This window comes from Camponotus vicinus, unplaced genomic scaffold (genome assembly GCF_025532165.1).
Source record: "Camponotus vicinus isolate PSW18456_S1 unplaced genomic scaffold, iyCamVici1.0 SCAF_3, whole genome shotgun sequence".
In the NCBI taxonomy this organism is placed as follows: Eukaryota; Metazoa; Arthropoda; class Insecta; order Hymenoptera; family Formicidae; genus Camponotus; species Camponotus vicinus.
Window position 1 is genome coordinate 18,804,473 of NW_028141967.1, and position 24,178 is coordinate 18,828,650.

General features: G+C 29.3%; 4 protein-coding genes across 5 annotated transcripts; 2 read left to right on the plus strand and 2 right to left on the minus strand.

The window, feature by feature from the left end:
* The first annotated feature begins 9 nt into the window (after positions 1–9).
* LOC145969258 (protein BTG3) lies at positions 10–3,770 on the plus strand. Of its 2 annotated transcripts, none has more exons than XM_083095226.1 (3): positions 10–148; positions 1,006–1,719; positions 2,129–3,770. In XM_083095226.1, exons 2-3 carry the CDS (start codon positions 1,267–1,269, stop codon positions 2,483–2,485), a joined length of 810 nt encoding a protein of 269 aa, XP_082951352.1. In that variant the 5' UTR covers positions 10–148; positions 1,006–1,266; the 3' UTR covers positions 2,486–3,770. The 2 variants fall into 2 exon arrangements, with proteins under 2 accessions (XP_082951352.1, XP_082951353.1); XM_083095227.1 differs by lacking the exon at positions 10–148 and adding an exon at positions 269–724.
* Positions 3,771–9,977: 6,207 nt separating this feature from the next.
* On the plus strand, positions 9,978–17,008 carry LOC145968142 (uncharacterized). Its single transcript, XM_083093409.1, has 4 exons — positions 9,978–10,305; positions 10,965–11,360; positions 11,580–11,663; positions 13,229–17,008. The coding sequence occupies exons 1-4, from the start codon at positions 10,288–10,290 to the stop codon at positions 15,269–15,271; spliced, it is 2,541 nt and encodes an 846-aa protein (XP_082949535.1). The 5' UTR covers positions 9,978–10,287; the 3' UTR covers positions 15,272–17,008.
* Sec20 (vesicle transport protein Sec20) lies at positions 16,072–20,604 on the minus strand. Its single transcript, XM_083093410.1, has 3 exons — positions 20,275–20,604; positions 19,683–20,097; positions 16,072–19,608 (listed from the first exon to the last, which is right to left on the minus strand). Exons 1-3 carry the CDS (start codon positions 20,353–20,355, stop codon positions 19,415–19,417), a joined length of 690 nt encoding a protein of 229 aa, XP_082949536.1. The 5' UTR covers positions 20,356–20,604; the 3' UTR covers positions 16,072–19,414.
* A 414-nt stretch (positions 20,605–21,018) lies between these two features.
* On the minus strand, positions 21,019–23,838 carry Idh3b (isocitrate dehydrogenase [NAD] subunit beta, mitochondrial). The gene is made up of 6 exons (XM_083094075.1): positions 23,748–23,838; positions 22,926–22,985; positions 22,649–22,858; positions 22,081–22,472; positions 21,802–21,991; positions 21,019–21,653 (listed from the first exon to the last, which is right to left on the minus strand). The coding sequence occupies exons 1-6, from the start codon at positions 23,787–23,789 to the stop codon at positions 21,423–21,425; spliced, it is 1,125 nt and encodes a 374-aa protein (XP_082950201.1). The 5' UTR covers positions 23,790–23,838; the 3' UTR covers positions 21,019–21,422.
* Between the last annotated feature and the right edge of the window lie 340 nt (positions 23,839–24,178).

The following is a 24,178-nucleotide window of genomic DNA, read 5'->3' on the forward strand; positions in this document are numbered from 1 at the left end:
CCGCGCATCTACATCGTACGCTGCTCCATGATCGCGGAGTGCAACGTAACACGTGTTAGGTCGGGTACGTTTATTTAAAGAGAACGAAGACGTAGTTTTTTTTAGAGCTTCGCGCAGTAGAGGGACACGGAATTTTCGTCACTGACTCGTAAGAATCATTTCATGTTGTTATCGCGTGATATCGGACTCCGCGTCGCCGCGGCCTCGCGTCGGAGGCCCGATATTAAACGCGTCCGCGACACGCGTCGCGAACGGGGAAAATCGGGCCACGGATTTGGCAGTGCGCGGGACGGCGGCGATGAGCTGGCATAAAATCATCGTCGCGTGTCGACGTCGGCGTCGACGTTGACGTTGACGTCGACGTCCCGCGAGCGCGACGTGACGCGCGCGATCGTCGCCCGAGGATCGAACGTCGCCCGATTATCAGCGACGCTCGGATAACGCGACTTCCTCTCTACCTAACCTGCCTTCTGATACCATCAAGCTGCATAACATATTGTACTCGGGACTCGTCTCGCTTCTCGAGCCCGCGGATATCCCGATCACGCGACATTGCCCACGCTAGATGCGTGTCGGACGAGACACGTGGTTTCGTTAAAGTACCGAGGGAAAACAAACAAACGCTCCGTGTTTCGTGCGGAGCACAGTGTTTTCGAGCAACTCGTTGAAAAGTGGAACGCACTTTGCGTTCTAATTTTTTTCCCCTCCTCAAGCGTACCAAGAGGTACTTTAATGCTGCTGAGATCGAGGCGTGAATTAGATTTTTAATTTAAAGACTCGTTTCGTGACTCACGCGTTTATGTTTAACATCGTGGATCTCGATTAGCAGGAGGCAATCTACTTGCATATGCAATTGTTTTCTTCATTTTATAACACGGGTTTTTTACGCTATTTTCATTCGATTCTACTCTTCTTGACCCGGATTTGAAACGGTTCGGAATTTCGAAGTTAAATATCGAGGTATAGTAATTGATAATAATAGTATTTTTTTCTGTTTATATACAGATTGTAGCAGCACTCTAGTAGGATATACAAATTATACGGCCAAAACGACAAAATTACTCAAAGTTTGGCAAGCAAGACGCCAGCAATACACGCTAGAAACATAGATCTTGAAGAATTTAAGCGTTGCAACGGTGCAGAAGGGCTCTATGTGCTCCACCGTGACTTGGGCAAATGGTACTTTAGTTTCCAAGAGCTTACTACTGTGGTATCGCGAGAAGTGCATCCGATCGATCTGTAACTGGGACATACGACAGCGACAAGATGCTCAACGAGATCAGGGCGGCGGTACTGTTCTTAGTAAAGCTGATCGAAAAAAGCGAAAAATTTAGTCCCGATCAATTAGAATGCTTCAAGCGACACTTGGTCGAACTGTTGACGGAACGCTTTAAAAACCACTGGTTTCCCGACAAGCCGTTCAAGGGCCAGGGATATCGTTGTATACGCGTCAATGGCCACAATCGTCGAGATGCAACCCTGGAGAGCGCCGCGAGTGCTGCCGGAGTCAAATATGAAGATCTGGCCCTACCGGTGGAGTTAACTTTGTGGGTTGATCCCAATGAGGTCTGCTGTCGATTCGGTGAGAGTAAGGGATCGTATTGCACGCTGGCATCGTTTGAGGATAAGGAGAATACTGTACCCATTTTTCAAAGCGAACATAAAAAGAACATGGAAAAAGAGAACAAGGAAGTCCATGTGGGGTCCATCAAGATACAGGCAAGTGTTTTCATTGTGATTGTTTTATTAATTCAATTAATATCTTACATTGAATGGATTAAAACAAATTAATACTTCCTATAACATATAGAGTATATAAGTACAAGTATAAATTCAATTTCTCAATTTATGAATCAATTTGTTTTTTATTACATCTTTCTCAGATCATACAAAACATTTGTACAATGAGCGGTTTACAATATTCTGAATATATCGATTAGATATTAAACATGTATTAGTATGTAAAAAACAATTAATTTAAAGGTTAAAAAATTGATTATCTCTAAAATTATTAATTTCCAGATATAAGCTATCAATATCTTACATGTAGTATTTTGTTCATATATTTCCTATTCAATCATAACTACATGATAACTTGGAAATAAATTTTTATATATTTCTGTTGCAGAAATCCCCTTTAACCGCTAGTACAGAACAACAACAGCCGAAATCAAAATTATTAAGCACTGCTAATCAAAACCAACAACATAGCAATAACGGTACAGGTAGGAGACGTAATTTGAATAGTCCTAGACTGCATCTGAACAGAAATCGTTCGTGGTTCGGCCACTCCTTTAGTATGGGTTACGGTCCTCATCCAATCAATCAGCCTTGGTACAATATAATGCCTCCGCATTTCCTCGGTGGCCCTTCTCCACCGCCCTTTATGGGACATCGGGGGAATAAATGGGTACACCCGTCCTCTTATCCCACAGGACCCGCCCGTTTCCACCACTGGTCTCCCAAAGCTACTCTTAAGGTATAAAGAAAATCTCTTTCAAAGAAAACAGTTAGGAAACCTGTTTCTTCTTGCGAAAAAATTCGAAAGGAAAAATATAACAGAGTGTAAGTTGGTTTTGTGGAAAATGCTTATATTGTTACATTTTGAAATAAAATATGCTGTGATTTATGTTCACGATTAAAAGAATTTTAGTTAAAATATATTCGAAAATATATGTATACGCAGATAGAATATATGTGTGTGTAGAGAATAAATATATGAATTATAAATATAAATTTTTATATATATTGGAAACAGGTTTGTTAACACGTTTTAACAGTGACGAAAATTATCCATCCTGTAATTACAAATGACCTTGTTCGAAGTATGACTAAGGCTTACGATTTTTTATGACGAGAGATATTGCATTATTACATGTTACGTATATATAATGATAAATTGGAGTAATAGATGTTTAACTCCGGATGCAAGGTTGCTTGTAAGGTAGACTAGTAGCAATTCAAATAACGTATGAATCGACGCATTAGCGAAATGCGCGAAATGAAAATAGATGTCATATCATATGACGGTTATTTCTTCGGTCAATAATATTATTCGGAAAATACATCAAGGAATTGAGAGAATCTACTTGGCTTCTCTAATTGTTGTAAATCGGTAAATTATACATTCTTCTAGTTACACAAATTTAAATTTTTCTAGTTGTGTATATTGTCAATCTAATTCTTGAAATTGTATAATCAAATTGACAATGTGAAATTATTTCTTTATGCATTAATAGTCCAATAATAAGAGTAAATACCGAAAATAATTTTGAAAATTTTGAAACTTGATATATATAATTTTCTTGAGAGAGAGGGGAATGCATAATAAATAAAATATACTTTATTTATATATCACTTTGTATGACTAAGTGATATGAGGATTTTTCAAAGACTCTCGTCTGATAAGATCAGACAAGGACGACGTTATGACTATATAATATAAAGACTGCATATGTGATATGATTAATTAAAGTATATTTTATATGGAAAAAACCAGTTTTTTTAATGCATGTCGAAAGCAGGTGAATTTTAGGGCTTTATTTTTCATCTAAAAAATATCTGTACCAAGTTTCAAGAATTTTGAAATTAATTCTGTTATTTATAGTCTAATTTGAATTGGACTATAAATAACTCCAATTTTGTTCCGATATGACTAATATTTGCTGTAGTAGATTTTATATGCACATCAATAATACATAAAGAACGCGGGAAATGTTAAGTTACCTTATATTTCGTGTATATATATATATTATAAATAATTGTTATTAGTGATAAATGTTTGATTTCGGTAAGATCTTGACATATTCTGATTTATCAATCCGATGTTTTATATATATATATACTATATCGTTATATGTTATTATATCGTCTAACAAAGTGTGAGAACAAATTCGTTCTATTTTTCCATGTATCGGAGAATAGCAACGCGAATGCATTTTATTCATTTTCGTACTTGGAAAAAAACAGACATCCACGATACGTTATTTAAAGATACTGCCGTCATTGAGATTTTATCAATGATCAATGCTTGTTGTTAGATTAACGAGCCGACGACATTAAAATTAATTGCATTACCACATGCAGTTAAATAAGCATTATTTTTGTCATATTCGACGCGAAGGTGAGCGTGCTAAATTCATTCTTATAAATTATACACTATCTTTAACTTTACCTACATTGCTCGCGTATCAGTTTCTTAAAGTTAACACGTTCAAACGAAACGTTATTAACGCAATGGTAATACTAATGTCATGTCAATGTACATTTGGCCTTATATGTATATTATAGAGAATTTATATATGAGACATCAATAATATATATATTTATTTATACATATGTTGGCTTTATCGATAATAGGCGTTCGTATTTCTTGTTTTTATGGTATTATCTCTTTATATGTATATAATATACGCTGTGCGTAAATATGTTAATGAATTAATGCCGAAAAAGTGCAATTCTTATTTGTGATTCACTCTGTAAGATTAGTTGTTCCTTCGAAATATTTGCATATTAATTTCGAATTAAATATTTTTCTTAATATCTAATATTTGTTAGCTACTTTTAGATATCGATACAGAGTTAATGCTCCTATTTTCAAGATATTTTTATGTAATAAAATAAGAATAAGATTATATATTTGAAATATATATATATATATATATATATATATATATATATATTTCAAATATATAATCTTATTATAATTTGATATATATATATATATATATATATATATATATATATCAAATTATAATTAATACAGTTATAATAATATCTAATACAATAATATACTAATACAGCTACAGAGAGTATAATTACGTAACTTAATATGTTTTGTTTAGTTATTTTTATGTACATATATCTATGTCATACATGTTAGAAAAAACTTAAATTTATGAGAAAGTAATCTAAGCGAAATTTACTTAAATTTTTAAATTAATAAACTTAATTTTTCATATAATATAAAATAGTAATCCAAATCGCAAAAGAATTTTTTTAATATAATCTATAAATTACTTTCTAAAATTGCCTTACTGTTAAGAACGTTATTTTTTTATTTTGGTATTCGATTTAAAATGCTAAAAATCGGATAGAGTATATAGTCTAAATTGTGCAATTAATTTAATATTGTGCAATTTGTGTAATGAATGAAACATAACTTTTCACGAAGGAACAATTTTTGTTACGTGAACAAATAAAATTGCAAATATTATGTGTAATTCCAACAAAATTTTAACAAAAAGCATGAGATGCATTTTTATATTAATCACAGATAGCATAAGCAAAATACTTTTTTAAACAATCACTTCTAATATATAATACGGTAGAATCGGAAAGTATATTATATTTTCAATATCGCATGATAGGATTGCTGTAGCTGCATTCTTTATATATATTACTGTTGCTGGATACATACGTACACACAATAGTCTTTAACATGAATGATTAATCTATGTATATTATAAAGAAATCCTTAGTAAATTACAAGATAACGATTTTTTAAAAATATAGGATGATATTATTGTAATATCCTTTTGTGGCCTTGTTTCGCGCAATAATTTCGAGATGCTGCAACTTCGTTTCGACAAATGTTATACTTGCATCTTAAGACTGATTATTGATTTTAAGCAAAACATAAAACATTATACATGTATATTTTTTGATAAATAGATTATATAATATAGCTATTGTTTTTTCCTTTATTTAAATAACATTGATTATTAAAAAAAATTAAATGAAAAATAGAAACAAATATTCGAACTATATTTATAGTAAATAATATATATTATTGGATCTCGAGAAAAGTTAGTTTCTATTACAATAAAATTAATAACAATTTACGAGCGAAACGAGATTGTTGTACCTCCGTTATGATGAAAGAATTTGATGTGAAATAGATCGTCCTATTTAGCATAATTCTACAAACTTTCACATCTCACGATTAGTATCGTTCATTAAACGTATATAATCTGCCCTAGTATAGAACTTTGTGTTCAATTTGTTAAATTTTATTCAAAGGCGTTATGTTGTTGTTATATAGGAATATAAAAAGTTTATAAATATTATATATATATATACAAACACATACGCATATATATATATAAATATATAACAGTATATATATGTAGAATTAAGCAATATTGCATTCGGACATATTCTTTTATTAATATTCTTACATAACATATACATGTATAATATATATACATACATATATATATATATATATATATATATATATATATATATATACATATATACATATATATTTATATATGTATATATGATATAAAAAAAGGAAGAAAACGCTCAACATTTGAAATGTTCCAAACTTTGTAACTGTGTTCAAATGTAGGAAAAATTGAATGCGATGACAACGTACCTTTTCTTAATGATAAGTAGTTAGTCAATTACTCTATACGAAAACCATATGCGGCAGAGTGTCTTGTATAACAACAGTAATATACAGCGAACAAGGATTTAAAGGGGTGAAACAATACTTTTATATATAGAAAATTTGGAATGCGATGTGCGCGAGGCGACTAGAACGAATATTAATATGATAAGAAATAATGGCACTTGCAATTAGCACAAAACATTTTGTACTTATCTCATTTTTATTAGAACAATATTTTAGCACTTTGAATCCGATTGATGATATCGTTTTATCACAGTTTATATTTTATTTTCACAAGCAAATTATCATATATAAAATTAAGTATTTACATAAATAAAATTATAGAATATACATATAACATATGGTATTAAAAATAGAAATGAAACGAAAGTCAATAATATAAATAATAGGCATAAGATTATCTTATTCACAAGACATAAATTAAAAAATATAGACTGGTGGATTCAAAGTGTTAAAACATATTTTGAATATTGGTGCCTTTTCTTCATCTGATCGATTTATTAATTTCTATCACGATATCATTCAGCGTTCTTTCACGGATGCGAGATCGTATTTCACATTTTCCATTACACCTCGAATTTTCCTATATGAGATATAACAAAATAATCGATACTTTTCCGAATTACCGCATATTGAAGAACGTATTAATGTTTGGATCATTTCGATTGTAGAGTACAATATATAAGCATTATATAAACGTATATAAATCTTACTACTTGTGTATCATATGTTGTAGGGATATATATTTCTTCTTGCATAATTGTGTAATGCCATTGTGACCCTGGAGGAATGTTAAAAGAAACGGTTTGATTTTCTTCACACAAATAAATTTTATGATATAAATTACTATTTTATGATAAACTATAAGGAATATTTTTGATTGTTTATTATTTTAATTTGAAAAAAAGATTTTATTGTAATCTACAAAAATTTTATAAATAATAATCTACAATAATTTTACAAATACAAAATAAGAAATTCTATTAATTATTAAATTTGTATATAATAAATTAAAAAATTATACACACATAACTCTATATAATTTTATTCTCTAAATATGAACAAGTAAAAGATATATATTTATTTGCATTTAAATAAAATTCAATTATATCTAAGAGATTTCACTAGTCAAGATAAATTCTTTAGATCAATAATTAACAAAAAAATACACGATATTCATAAGAATTAGTATGATTAGAATGATGATTAAAAGAAGAAAAAAACCGTTGCTTTTTACGTTCTGTTGTATGATTAGCAATTTCTCTTTGCATTTTTCGGCAAGTTCAAACATAATATAGCTGTTTTTTTCAGTACATTGTTTCATGTTATCTATTGATGAAAATATCATACATGTTAGAATGACACATTTTCAGATCATCGATAATACTTTTGCATAGTGCAATGAATACTAAACAAGAATTTACGATTTCGTCGTGCTTGTTAATCAATTTTTCCCCGACCGCATTCGTTCATATGGCCCGATAAAAAGATAGCGCTTTAGAATTTTTCGATTAGGGCATGCCGACGCTTTAATTCGATGTAATCACGAAGTGATGATCATTGACGGAGTTGCATAAGACTTCGACTGCACTCGACACTTGCATAGCAAATTAGATAAGAGTTTTTTCTGTCGTGTGTAGTTTTATGATAGCGTAAACTGCAAATGCGGTCTGCGAAATTGAAGGCGTTACAAACGACGATTGAATTTCTTGGCAATTAGAAAAAGAAATTTCCGAGTTTCTTTTTTAAGATATTAATTATATATGAATATAATACTGCGATATTTTTCAACGTAGAATAAAAGCTTCAAAATTATTAAAAAAATCGATAACGATTTATTTAATAATTTATTTAATAGTTATAATGAAAATATAACTAAAATAATTTAAAAATTTTCATTTTTAATTGTTATTAGTTTTATTTTACAACTTGTTAATCCTATCATTGAAAAACATCGTAGTATGGCATCGTAGTCTCACTATCATAGTCTAATGATCATTGGATACTTATTTTTTTATATTTTAAGTCTATCATGAATATATAAATATATATACATTTGTTTATACATTATAAAAATTTTATATAGCGAACAAAATAATCTAATTTATATAAAGAAAAAGCTACATACATATATTGTTTTAAGGCAGCGTTTGTGATGCCTTTGTTTTTGCAGTCTGCAACAGAATTTTAAGATTGTTGTTGGTAGTGACTATTGTCTGATCAGAACAACCGCTCGACCATTGTCGCATTTTGTACATATACATCAATATTAGATGAATATTACGTACACATGTATACACAGGATTGTTCAAGAAAAATGTGTTTTTATAAGTAATTAATTCACGTATATAAGTCATAATTCAATTTTGTTTTTTTCGTTTTCATCTTCGGAAACTTGACTCTTGTTTTAATTATTTGACATTGGTATTGGACCGAGAATTTCATGACATACATGACGTATATTGGACTTATTTAAATTAATTATTTTAAAATTTGACCTCTTATCACACTTGACTTAAAATAAATAACTTATAAAACATATGCAAAGGCTTTAAAAGGAAAAACAAATTTCAAGCTTAAAATTTTACAACGATCAATGTTAATTCTCTATTTTAAATTAAGAACAAATATATATATACTTACACAAGAAATAGAATTACATATGTTGTATTTTAGTTTGAAGATATTGAAGTATTCGCTTAAGTAGAAGATATAAATTTATTTTTAAGATATTCATAATTGTGTGCTGCACTTTTTCTGGACATTCCGTGTGTATTTATAAAATTGGAAAAAGCAACATTGGTCAACGTTAATGTTCAGTATAATAACAACAAAAATTTTAGCTTTTGATCAAATATCTTGTATATTTAGGCAAAATTAACTTCTGCATTATTTAAACTGTGACCGATGTACTTACGGTCTTGACTTCAAAATGTAGCATTTTTCTTAAAATTAAAACATACAAAAGAGGAAGATACAAATATAAAAACATACACCACACACACACACACACACACACACACACACACACACACACACACACACACACACATATATATATACACATAAATATTACGATTCGACGATTTTTCAAGTATTCTATTTGACACAATATCGTGAACATTTAACGTTATTATGATTGTATTAACGCCATTAACGATTTATAATTACATAAATAATGTATGGGGATGTAACACACATTTAATAAATACTTTTGCAAATCAATCTTCGCTCTTGCATTATCCTTATTTCAATTCAATCCACCATATAGATAAAAAATATTTATAAAAATTATAATAAAAATGGTTATATACAACATTGAGATATAAAAATTTTGCAAGATATTTCCTTCTCATGTTTAATAATTCATCTTTCTTTGCGCTATAAGTACTAAATTAATAATATATAATATGATTTTTGCAATATATATTTTAATATTTAATTTACATTGTAATATACATTAATTGTACATTGATATGTATGTTTGTGCATTAGTGTATCATCGATTAAATATTTTGAATCCCTGATGATGAGGGCCCGAAACTCGATGGGCACGGCACTGTTTCGAGACGTTCGTGCTGGTTCGTGCAATAGACACGACGAAGAGACGACAGATGATGTGAGTGGGATTTCCTACGAGCTGTCAGTTGTCGCGTTAAAAATGTACAGTATATGCATATTGTTTATGCCGTGAGTTTCATTTGCACACGTGATTAATCGCGACGTCGAACGTCTGGCACATACATCCCACAGCACGTCAAAGACGCCAAGGAAGGAAAGGGTTATGAGGCTCCCACGACATCGCAGTAGTCGCGTTGTTAGACGATATTTTTGCATTATTTCCGATATTTCTAGCGACGTGGATCATTATGGCGGAGAAGTGCAAGGTATGTGAGTAATTTAGCCAGGGAAATTCCATACAATAAGTTAATCGCGAAAGAATTGCCAACGTGGCGACAGACAGCTGATACGGTCGGTAGACAGCGTGATGCTGTAGATATTTTTTCAACAAACAATATGGGAATTTCCTCGTATCGGTTTTTAATTAATTTTTAATGATTCAACATTGTCCACGTTGATTTTTTACTGCAATATATGCTTTTTTTATCTGCATCCGAAAGCAAATTGTATTTGGATTTTTGTGTATATATGTTCTGCTGCTCTACTTTTATTTAATGTCTCTTTATTTGCATCATTTAAATAGAAAAAAAAGGATATGACTGATAACATTATATAAGCATATTGTTATAATGATCGTTTAATATAACAATTTATAATAATTTGATTTATAATATAATTGAATTTAATTTTTTTTTTGTAACATGACTGTTTCTTCTGACAATATCAATATTTGTAAATAGGACATATATTATTCTTATTAAATATTGTAACTATTTGTTTGTTGTATACATATATACATATTATATATGGTATAATAAATATTAATCTTTTACTATCTATTTATATATTATGTTTATTACAATTAATAAAATTATTATAAAATAAAATATATACACTTATAGACTCATTTAATAATGTCATATAGGAATGTGGTTGTAAGTGTGGCACTTGCAGCCAAGATAATCAGCAACACTGTGACATGCATTTGCATGTGGAGATAGAAAATTTGCGCCAGCGTTTGCTTGAGAGAGATAATCATATTGTGACAATGGAGACACAATTTTTAAACGAGGCTGATAAATTTCCAAATGGAGAACTGGCTTCCATGAAAGAGGAATTGTTAATATGGCAAGAAAAATACTCACGTCTATGCGAAGCGCACAAGAGAGTTCAAAAGGTTAATCAAAATTTGGAGGATAAATTACTGCGAATTGTAGACAAATGTGAGACGGAAAAAGGTGCCTTCACAAAGGACATAGCGACTCTGTCTCATAGATTAGCAGATGCAAATTATACAATTCATCAATTAACTCAAGATAATGTAAGTATTGTACTCTTATATAGTGTGTATATGTGTATATACATATATATATATATTTTTTTTTCTTACATTTCTTAAATGTTTTATATCACTTGTAAAGTTTTAGTGCATAAATATAAATTAAAGTTATTAAATATAAAAGAATCTTACATATAATCATATGCAATATTAATTTATATCTATTTATTTTTTTAATAGACATTTTTTCCTTTTTTTCAGGAAAAATATAGAAACGATGTTAATTTGGCTATCCAATTACTACAATGTAAACCTTCCAATTTTGTAGGTCAGAAATACGATTCGGTAAGATATCATTATACAGGGTGTGTTAAAAGTCTGGATACACTCAAATATCTCGTAAACGTTGCATTTTAGAGAAAAATATTTCAGACAAAAGTTGTAAGGCTGAAAAAGACGCATTCAACGGTAATAGCTGTTTGACCTTGGATGACGTTGCCAAGGTCAGATCAAGATCAAATTGAATTTTTTAAATGGAACTCCCTATTTTTTATTACTTATTCTTGTAGCTTATCTCGAGAGCTTTCCAAAACACTATAATTAAGTTAGTTTTCATTAAGTACTTTCCGAGTTATGAGGCTTGAAATCATTTCTTAATTTTACATAAACCATAAAATATCTTGTAAAATATTCATTTTTCGATTATCTTACCTTAATACTTTTATGTATAAAATAATAAGAAGAATCAATTGGTGTAAAGAAAACACATAATTGTTTCGAAGAAAAAATATGTAATTTGCAATTAACAATTACATATTTTTTCTTAAAAACAACTATGTGTTTTCTTTACACTAATTGATTCCTCTCATTATTTTGTACAAAAAAGTATTAGGTAAGATAATCGAAAAATGAATATTTTACTAGATATTTTATGGTTTATGTAAAATTGAGAAATTATTTCAAACCTCATAACTCGAAAAGTACTCAATGAAGAAATACTTTATTATAGTGTTTTGGAAAGCTGTCGAAATAAGCTACAAGAATAAGTAATAAAAAATAGGGGGTTCCATTTAAAAAATTCAATTTGATCTTGATCTGACCTTGGCAACGCCATCCAAGGTCAAACAGCTATTACCGTTGAATGCGTATTTTTAAGCCTTACAACTTTTGTCTGAAATATTTTTCTCTAAAATGCAACATTTACGAAATATTTGAGTGTATCCAGACTTTTGACACTCCCTGTATACAAAATAAACTTAATATTCTTGTTTGTTTAAAAAATTTTATCAACATGTTATATGACAATAATGAGTTGTATTATGATATGTCTGTATTTAAATGATATGTCAATATTTATTTATCCTTTATCTATCAAATATTATACTTTAGTTTTCAGTGCTTTATATATTATACTTACATTATTATATACTTAAACATTATAATGATATTTTATTTGTATTTATATATAACATCTCGTTTTTATTTTATGCATCAACAATGTTACACGTACGCGTTACGCGCGCACACAAATAAACTTTATTTCAGACTCTCATGTATTCTATTTATATTTAAATATTTACACAGTCTTTTACAAGTAAAATAAGACAGAGAATTTCAAAAAATATAGAAACATTTATAAAGATATAATAATATAAAGTGAGATTTTCTTTAATGTCATATTAATGATTATAGTATATTAATATTTTTGCTAGATAGGAAAACAAAAAATATATAGAGTGTGCATATAATATAACTTATACATTTATTAAGGAAGCACACATTTATTTTGGACTTTGTTTAAAAATATCTTTTGACATAGGTAGTATTTAATGATACAAAATATGCTTTTGTTATTGGCAGTGAAAATATAGATAAGAAATTTCAACTTATCGTTTTTTTTATTATTACAGCTGCCTTCCGAAGTACAGGCTAAAGTGCGAACATACGTCGCGCAAAAGCGATGCTCCGCGCAAGACGTAACGCAGCCGGATGTGAAGAGCATCACCGTGCCGATATCCACATTTCCGCCGACAGCTATGGTGTATAATATCACAAAGCCTGCAGTAGAAAAACACAGTGATGACGATAGTGATGAAATTAAACCACCGATGGATATTGTATCAGCAACTATTATGGCGAAGGTGCTGGAAGACCGCGAAAAAGAAAGAATTTTTGCCAAACATTGCGACACGTGCACGTGTCACAGGAGCATCCTCATGGTAGATGCTGAGACGCAAACTTGCGTGCCTGATATGTTTCCCTTCTGCGACGAATATACGCGCAGCGTCGAAAAGCAAGCATCAGAAAGTACGGCGAATGGTGAGAAACATCAAAACAAAGGTAAAGTTCAATCGAACCTCGCATCGCATGCGGTCTTCTACGAAATTAACCAGAGCAATGATAAGATCTGCCATCACTCGAACGGCGATTACGCTATTCTTATTTCTCAAGCTCCGAATATTAAAGAAAAGTTTATCAGCAGGACTATGCAAAATTGTACGGCGGAGGAAAATTATGCCACTACAAAAATAAATTCAAATAAAAAGACTTTGTCCCAGAATCACGAGAATAAATACTCGTCATTATTTCCCAAATCAAATGATCTCAATAGAATAAACATTGACAAGGTGTCCAAACCACTTAGGAGCAACAATAGGAAATGCGATTCCCCAATCGATACTAGATCCATCGCGAAGTGTTGGAATAAGGACGAGGGAAACTCTGTTGATCTTCTCCTCGATACTGGACCGACACGTGCTGACAATCGGTTCTTCGATAAAGAACAAACGCATATCAACATCATTAATGACAGGTTGTGGAAGAACGAATGGGTAAAATTGAAGAATTCTGAAGTAAACGCCTTGATGGAGAATAAATGTAAGGCAAACTGCGGTGTCGAGCTTGATATTATTAATGATCGCGATTGGAAGAATGATAGGTCGGCGGAGGCGCGAAATACACTAGCGCAATTTACTTTGATCGAAGTTAAAAGTCCGGATAATAGCGCGGCGAATCACAATGATGGCAGTCAGATGGAAATAGCGACTAGCCCGAGCTTCAGTAGTGACAGTATGCTAATTTCCAGTTCCGATCCGTCTAGTAGCTGCAGCGATGTTGCACAATCGTTGACCGGTGGCGCCTTCAACTCAACCATCAAGACCAACTCGAATCGCATAATAGGCCCGCGGAATTGTCTAGTACGCGTCACGCCCGGTTCTAAAAACATTTTACTGGATAACGCCGGTCATTTCAAGACTGTATTATATAGCAATGGCAGCGGCAAGGCGAGTACTGCCTTGGTACATGCAAAAAAGGCATCTCGAGCTGGTTCCGAGCACTCAATGTCTACCAATAGCGAGGACAATTCACCACCAGTGCTACTGCAGGACAATCAGTTGCAACGAGTGGCCGAGTGGGTCCAGTCGTCCATTGACGTCAGTCGTCAATCCACATGCATGGAAAATGCCGCATCATACGATAGCAATAAGATTAAGTGCGAAGAGAATACTGCGAGCAATGTCTATTCGAACAATTCCCTGAAGAAGTGCAAATCTTCAAAGCAGGACGAAACCTTAGTTTGCAAGCTTCGAGACGCATCGAAAAAGCCTTTGATAAATATCGAAGATTCTAACAAGAAGGTTATAGAAAACAAATCCAATAATATTAATATCTTATCAAAGCATATAGAACAAGACAAGAGCGAAAATCTCATAACTTTTGATGTACTGGATGAGCGACCATCGAAGGAATGTCACAAAAAGAATTTAGATTATGAGGTGAAAATCACGAAGGAGATGGAGGAAACATATTTGAAACTGGCGGCGAGCTTGGATCCGGTAGCATTGAGCCTGTCAAATACCAATGATGCCGAATTGACGATTGAAAAATATAGAAAGGATTATAAGAGGCTTCACGTGCAAAGATTTCAAGATAAGACAGGTTCAAAAGCTTAATCTCAGCGAATTATTCATTCAAAGACAAAATTAACTATATCAAGCAGGGAGTTCCTTTAAAGATATAACAGAGCGTTATTTTTTGTAACTATATTAAAGTAAGGCTGTACCAAAAGAGACGAGTTGCTTAAGAGAAAAAAAATTCCACACGACACTGCAGATAAATCAATTTTATTTGCATTCGTGAGCGAGATAAGTTGAGATTTTAAGCTTGAAGTCTACGCAAAATATAAATTTAAGAGACAAAGTTTAAAGGCAAAATTAAACGCATCACGGTAATCTAATATTATGATCTATAAATTACATAATTAATAATTGAAGGATTGAATAATTGATTTGGGGCAACGACATGTATACGCGCTGAATCAGATAAAAACTGTCATTATTTTTAGATATGATTGTATGAGATTCTTATTAATAATTTGAAATATTATATTCAATATTCTTTTTCCGCAGCTATTACAGATAGACAAAAAATAAGTTTGAAAAATGGGAATATGTTGTAATCTCAATATTATTTTATGAATCACTGCGGCTGTGACATTTTTTCGTGTCTTTAGAATATATTGATTAATAATTAATCAATCTTATAATGTACATAAGTGTATTTTTGTCAGCCTTATTTAAAAAAAGATATTAATCTTATTAATTTATTTAATCCTGAAAATTTTTAATTAATAAAATATTGAGTAATTATTATAGCAAAAAATTATTATAGCAAATAATATTAAAACATGTCATGTTGCAGCAAAACTCTATTACTGGATATTAAATGTATATTAATTCTATTTATATGAAAATGCAGTTAGTGAATGGTCAGTGGAGATATTTAATTGTATTTAATTTTAATAATATTTTGGTGGAAAGAGATATGAATAGATAATATATATATTTTTTTTGTCTTGCAATATGAACATACACACGCGATTAATAAATTAAAAACGACAATATTATAATTAACTTATGAAATACGCAGAAAATATAGTTCCATCAAATATTATTTTATAAAATTCATCAATGATGCTTAATTTTATATATTAATATATCAAGTATAATTTATAATACATTAAGTATCCACATACGTCATACCAAAGCTAGATCTTGGAATAAGGATGTTTTAATCCTTTGCATTTGGAATTATTCTCTCTATAACAGTAGCAACTGATTATGTTGAATTAAGTTGTATCTTGTAATGCAAATATATGCAAATGCTAATATTTAAACAAATAATTTCTGTAAAACAAATTTTATGTAATATCACAGCAAGACTTTTGCACTGTTGCTATGAACATGATACCAAAATGCAAAAGATTAAATGATTAGTTCTTTTAGCCCATTTAATGATGCCATGAGTAATCATAATTTAATTATTTATCATGTAACTATACTGATAATGTAATTTCATAAATCTAATTTCTGGTATGCGCTATTTTAATTGTCATATAGAGAAATTGTATTGAGTTTACATAAAGATTGTTATATGAAGAGAATAATTGTTTGTTTTTTATAAAATGATGTTCTGTATTCAAAGAATTAAGAGATTTGCTCCTTTACACAAGTTAAGTTACATAAGTCCATGACAAAGTGAAAGTCATTTCCACTTTAGTATTCATAGTTATCAGACCCTTATTAATGCAATATATTTATAAAGATTTATGATAGTCTAATAAAAATATTTATCTGATTTAACATTACATAATGACATAATGACTTGATTTATATGGATAATTTGAATTAATCAATTGTGATTAATTTCTCTTAAGATTTATAATTTATAACATAAAAAAGGAGTGAGATTGAATTATAAAATTTTATGTAAAAAGTATATTCTCTCTCAATACATCTATTCTATTTCATTAAATAAATTTCTATTAATTTGTCTGTCTTTTTTTATTTAACGAAAAAATAGTGATATATTAGTGATCGTATGTAAAAAAAATCATAGAAGAAAGTTTACAAAAATAAATTAGCGATTATTCACATTATTTTTTCAATAAATGTGAAGCTTATTTAAAGTTTTATAATATATAATACTAGAATTTTTAACGGATTACATAAGCAATTTTTAAATTAAAAATTATTTCCTTCAAAAAAATTAATTTTTTTACAGAGCATTATTGATTAAGTATATATAATGGTATGTACATAAGTTAAGGATAAATTAAAATAATTTTATACATGTTTTGCTTGTCATAACAGAAAATTATTTAGATTACACATTTAAAGTTTAGATAAAAGCTATCAAGAATATGTAAAAAATAAAAAAAATAGAACTTAACCAAACTATATTCATAATACATTCATAGTACAGAGTATAAAGAATCTACTACGTACCATTTTTAAAATTTTACTTAAAACCTGCGTAAGAATCGATGTGCAATCCTCTTGTTATACGTGCTTTTGTAGCAACTTCATGTTGTTCTTTCGCGCGGAATTGTAAGAAGCAGAGACTTTGAGCTCCGATAATATTTGCACAAGTAAGTCGTCAAAGAGATAATCGGCAAAATAGACGCGATTATTCGCAATAGCATTGTTTTATGAATAATTTATGACGTTATTTAATAATTTATGATATATGATATATACATAGATCGGATTTCCAAAGATAAATATCGAGCAATTTTTCGCATCAAATAATCGGTTATGTTCTGTATAAATAACGTATCTTATAGAATATATAATTGAATTTCATTAGAATTAAAAATTTTGTGTGATTGAATTTTGTTATAGACTTTATAGGCTTTGATAAATTTGATAGATATTTGTTTTTTTTAAAATTCCTTTGAGATATTTCATTAAAATGACCATATAAACATAATTTTTTTAATAACGCTTGGGTAAGTCTATCTTTTTTTTTTTTACTTTCCACGTGTTCCTGACAGTTTTTATCTAAACTTTAAATGTGTAATTTAAATAATTTTCTGTTATGACAAGCAAAACACATAAAATATAAAATTAGTTTAATTTATCCTCAACTTTTGTATCATTATATATACTATCACTCAATAATGCTAGTTCTGTATTATTTCTTTCAAAAAAATTAATTTTTTTGAAAGAAATAATTTTTAATTTAAAAACTAATTTAATGCATGTATGTGTAGATAATTATTGTGAAGAAACCATGGATGACTTGGGGATTTCTATACACATATTGTTAATTGTCACATCAATAATACAGGTGAGTTTATATCGATTCTTTTGATATAATTTAGACTACCTTTTCTTTGGATTAAATCTATCATATGAATTATGCGAATAAATTAAATTATGTGAGTTTCTAATTTAATTAGAAGATAACAAATAGTACATCTCTAAAGGCTATAGTAATATTATCTTTATGTAAAAATAATAAATACCTAATAAGATATATATTCTCTCTCTCATTGTTGTAAAAATTATAGTTTCTAATTCTTTCTTTTTATGGATTAAATATGAATAAAAAAATATAGAGACAAATTTTTTATATTATAAAACTATATATGTATAATACAAGTGTATGTGAAATATGTATTTACATTACTTTTTTTACTTTATTCGTTAACATATTTTCATTTTGTTTTGAAAACTTTTTATCCACTGTTTAATAAATAAAGTTTGCTCTTGTCTAACAATAAGTATCATGGACAAGTTTTGTGAAACTTTTATTTTTATCTACTAAATAAACCTAGAAAATTTCTACTCCAGGTAATTTCTTGTGATTCGATGGTTATACACAAGTCATATATCCTCTTTACTATATCATGTACTGAAATAAGGTTCATTTTCCTTCATATATGCTTAAAATTTTTACATACTTAAATCGCTATCTCTCTCACTCTTTCTGGTGTAATAAATATTAATAATATATGTAATACATGACATTATGTCTGGTTCATTCTTGAATAAATCTACATACAAATAAACTTTAGTATAAAACTTTTTGATAATACTCAATATATATATAATGGATATTGCACATTACTCTTTCGCGATCCTCTTTTTTATCATATTATTTATCATATTATTTATACTATTAAGAATTATTACTATTAATTATTATTATATTATACTATTAAAAATATGTTAAGAATTTCTATGCTATGCAGATAGTTACATGATAGTCTCATAATACGGAGTATCATGTTATAACTACTTAATATATATTCAGAAGAAGAATAGTCTTTTTTGTAGAATGTAAAATACACAGGCGAGGAAAAAGATAAATGCTAATGCGAGCAAAACTTTATCGGTGACTTCTCGTCTTCCATATTTTCCTAAGAGCTTACCCGATTGTACTATTGCTTGTTGTTGATGTTCTAACTCATCCTTGGTGCTACCAACTTTGTCTGAAGATGTTACTGAAATAATGATAATCCATAGAATCATGATATTTATTATATTGAATAATATAATAGGATACACACACACATACATAGTGTATCCAAGGTATCAGCGCTCCTCTGAGTTGTTTCAGCTAGGTGTCTTGAAATGCTCAATAACTTATCTGTTACTTGATTAGATGCATTCGTCAAGCTTTGTTTGTTATGTCGTTTACGGAGAGCATTCTGTTGTTCTTCTGACATAGAGAATAAATTTTCCCTTGCCAATTTGTCAATGACACATGCACTAACAACATTGGCCCTGCGGAAGGCTGCCAAAGAAGTGTTTAGCTGTTCCTTATAGCTATCTACTGCAAGTAACAGTTCAGTTTTTTTCTTCTCATTTAATTCAGTTTCAGCAATAGATGCTAATCGCTCAATGGAAGATTTCAAAACTGCTATCTTGTTTCTGCCTTTTGCATTGAGTTCATCGAGCATCTCTAGTGGTCCGCTACATTCTTGTATATCCTGCATAATATAAAAATATATATATTATTAATATATATATATATATATATATATATATATATATATAATTTTCGTAATATATTTCCCATATTGATATCAATATAATCATTTTACACTAAATTAGTAGAATGCTAAAATTAGGTTATATCTTGTGTACCGCTATTGATATATATTTACTTGTATTAAAGCATTAACTTGAAGATGATATTTAACAATATCTTGACATATTAAATCTACCGAATAATTATCGGGATCCATTGACTTGAGTTATTCAGTTTTATGTTATTTTACGTATACGTATGTATAGCTACATATGACATGTGAAGCATGAATAGACACAAGTTCCGATTTCCGATCAGCTGTTGATCAGTTGCAGTCTGCAGTGCAGATAGATACAGCGATTAAAAAAATTCCGATATATATTCACATACTTTCATATATGATTTTACTGTTTACAGTTTAAATAAAATCATCGACAAAAATATTTGGTCGACGAGTACAGATGAATATAGAAAGAATTATAAACGAATAATTATTAAATGAAAAAGAGAGAAACTTACTCCGTAATTCTATAAAAATTATGATTAGAAGTTTTATTCAAAACTAAAAATACAATTAAATAATTAATATAATTAAAAAAAAATAAATTTATTAAATGTATGTGTATATATATATATATATATATATATATATATATATATATATATATATATATATATATATATATATACACACATACATTTAATAAATTTATTTTTAATAAAGTTATTTGTATATATATATATATATATACATATATATATATATATATGTATATAGTATATATATGTACACACATATATATGTATATAGTATATATATGTTTATACATTTATATTTGATTAAACTGATGACAGCAAATTGTACTTTTAGAATAGAATGTATAAGATAACATAATTTATTACAGATATAATACAATTGGTACATTGTGCTATTATAAAATTAATTATGCATTTGCACATCACAGTTTGATTTTCATGAATGAATCAGTAATCTGCAAAAAACTTTAAAGTCCTTTTTGTTCATAGAACGTACAATGCATTACTATTATTGCAAATAGGAATATAAATCATTATATTTCCCCCTATGCAATTATAGAATTTTACAAATTCTATAATATTCTATATATATATTTATATAGTGTTAGAGTTATATATATATAGCTATACCCTATAACGGGTGCACTACACTTTACACAGTTGTTACAGATATCATAGATAATTTCAAGAAAATGAGTTTGCGATAGAGGATCTATATATCTGTTTTATATTACATAAGCATTATCGTTAACGCAGGCTACTTATTACGGCGGTGACAAATTCCGATGTCGAGCTTTGCCCGCCTAGATCCTTTGTGAGCACTTTTCCGTCATTCAACACGCGGTTCAATGCTTCCCGGATTTGCTCGCCATAGCGTTTGAGATTCACATGATTCAACAATTTTACTGCGCATAGTAACATCGCTGTCGGATTCGCAACATTCTTCCCGACCGCTTCAGAATATGTATGCCTTGCACCCTATTGAAAAGAATGCAATTTAGTAATATAATAATCGTACATTTTGAAATTAACAAGTCACAAATTCGAGAAATTATCTTTTTTCATCATAAAATTAACTGTATCACAAATAAATTTTATATTGCACAAGTAAAGCCAAATATATTACCGGTTCAAAAACGACACATTCGGGGCTATAACTGGCACCAGCGACCACTCCAGCACCACCAACTAAGCCGGATGCGAGATTATCTATGATATTTCCATATAGATTCGGCATTACCATGACGTCGAACTGATGTGGATTGGAGACCATCTGCATGGTGCAATTATCGACAATCATCGTCTCGAACGTAATCCTGTTTTATTAAAAAATAGAAATATTTTGTGATAATTTTTTATAATGAATTTTTAAGACAGACAATAGATGATAAAAACATTAGTATACCTGGGATACATTTTAGCAATCTCTTGGCACGATTTGAGGAAAAGTCCATCGCCGAGTTTCATTATGTTAGCTTTGTGAACACATGTAACTTTTTTGCGATTATTTTTTACAGCATAATCAAAGGCAAACTTTGCAATTCTCTGACTCTTAGTAGCAGTTACAATTTTTAGGCATTCTACCACTCCTTTGACAGATTCATGTTCTAATGCAGAATACTCTCCTTCTGTTTGTTCTCTGATAATAACACAATCTACATTCTGATGACGTGATCTGATACCTGGTAGAGATTTAACATGTACTACGTTTGAATATAAATCCAAGCTTTTACGTAGTTTCATGTTCAAGGTTTGCAACTCTCCCGTCATAGAATGATCTGGAGTTGCTAGAATACCCTATAATATGAAAAAATAATATTATGTTTAATGTAATAATGTTTTAAAATCATCTTTATCTCTCTCTTTCAGCTATACACATTTTTTAACAAATTTTGAAACATAATATATTTAGTATTTTATAAACTTTCTTTAGACACATATAAAATTATGTCATTAGATTAATGTAATCAGACCTTTAAACAGACTCGATTTCTAGCAATACTGTTCGAGACTTGATCCAAAGGAGCACTCAGAGTTGGATTTACTTCAGATAGGAAATAAGGTTCAAATTCAACCGGGACATCCGCAGCTTTGAACACACTCCGAACTGCAACTACAAGTTCTGGTCCAACACCATCTCCTGGTATCAATGTACATTTCAACTTTCCTCCTTGTTCGACCGCCTGAAAGAAATAGTTTATTACAATAGATACAAATTCTAATTGTCAATTAGAGAATAGCAATACTTACTGATTCTTGCTGTCGTATCACTCCTACATGCAGAGTTCTAAGAGTGCTCTTCTGAGCAGCCTGTGCATACAAAATTATACAATTACAATTATTGTTTAAATATAATAAAATTTATATATATCATATTTATAGTGTTAGTTTACATATAAATATACAAATTATAAAAATCATATATTCTCTAAATATACAAATATATCAGATAGAATACTTATACATAATAATAAATATATGAATAATTATTAAAAAAATTTAAAGTAGCATATTTGTATATATATATTTTATCTGTTTTATTCTAAATGAACATTTTTTCATCTTTTAAAGTCTCTTAATGAAATCTTCCTAATTAATGACAGCTATTATTAAGGCATTATGATCCTTTTACTAATTGATTCAAGCATAAGTATAGGCACATAAGTTGTATTTTTCATTAATAAGTAATTTATTTTTAGGAATAGCTATGTCTAACTTATTGCTCTTTTTCAATGGATAATATAAATGATTAAATAACACTATAAGTGAATTGATTGCTCGGAACTGACTGCTTGTTCTAGTTGATATGTATAAATTTACGCCATCACAGAGTAAAATATATCGAAATAAATATATTTCTGACATGGTAGTCGAAAATCAGCATGCATTTAGAATAAAAATACTTGAATATGCAATGCCCTTGCGCTTCTTCCATCTATTATCCATCAAAAAATGTCGTGTTATTTTTACACAATATAATCATTGACATTTCTACTCCCATTATATATTTTTTCATATTTCATAAATACAAGCGAGGCAGAATTTTAAAAATATAAATGAACATCATATTACCTGAGAAAATGTTTTGCAGATGTTTCTCGCGAGTAAAGCCATTTTTTACGACTGAGCCGATTTATCTCACTCGCACTCGCGCATGCAGGAGTGTAATCATACTTAGAGTTGCCATATCTATTTAATATTTATTTGTTTATAAATAGTAAATCTTCTTTATAAATTTCAAAATTTTTATATTTGAATATTTTATATGTTTAGAAGAAAGAGAGCATACTTTTTTGTGCATATATTATATTATAATATATAATTTATATTTGATAAGGAAAAATTAAATCACATAAACAAATACCTATATTAATTATGGATATAAAAATACATTTGTCAATGTTTAATTAAAAGTATAATTGTAATATAATATTTAAATGTATAATTTTATATTACAAAAATATTCGTATTCTTAAGAAACTAAAATAAATTTAAAAATTTTA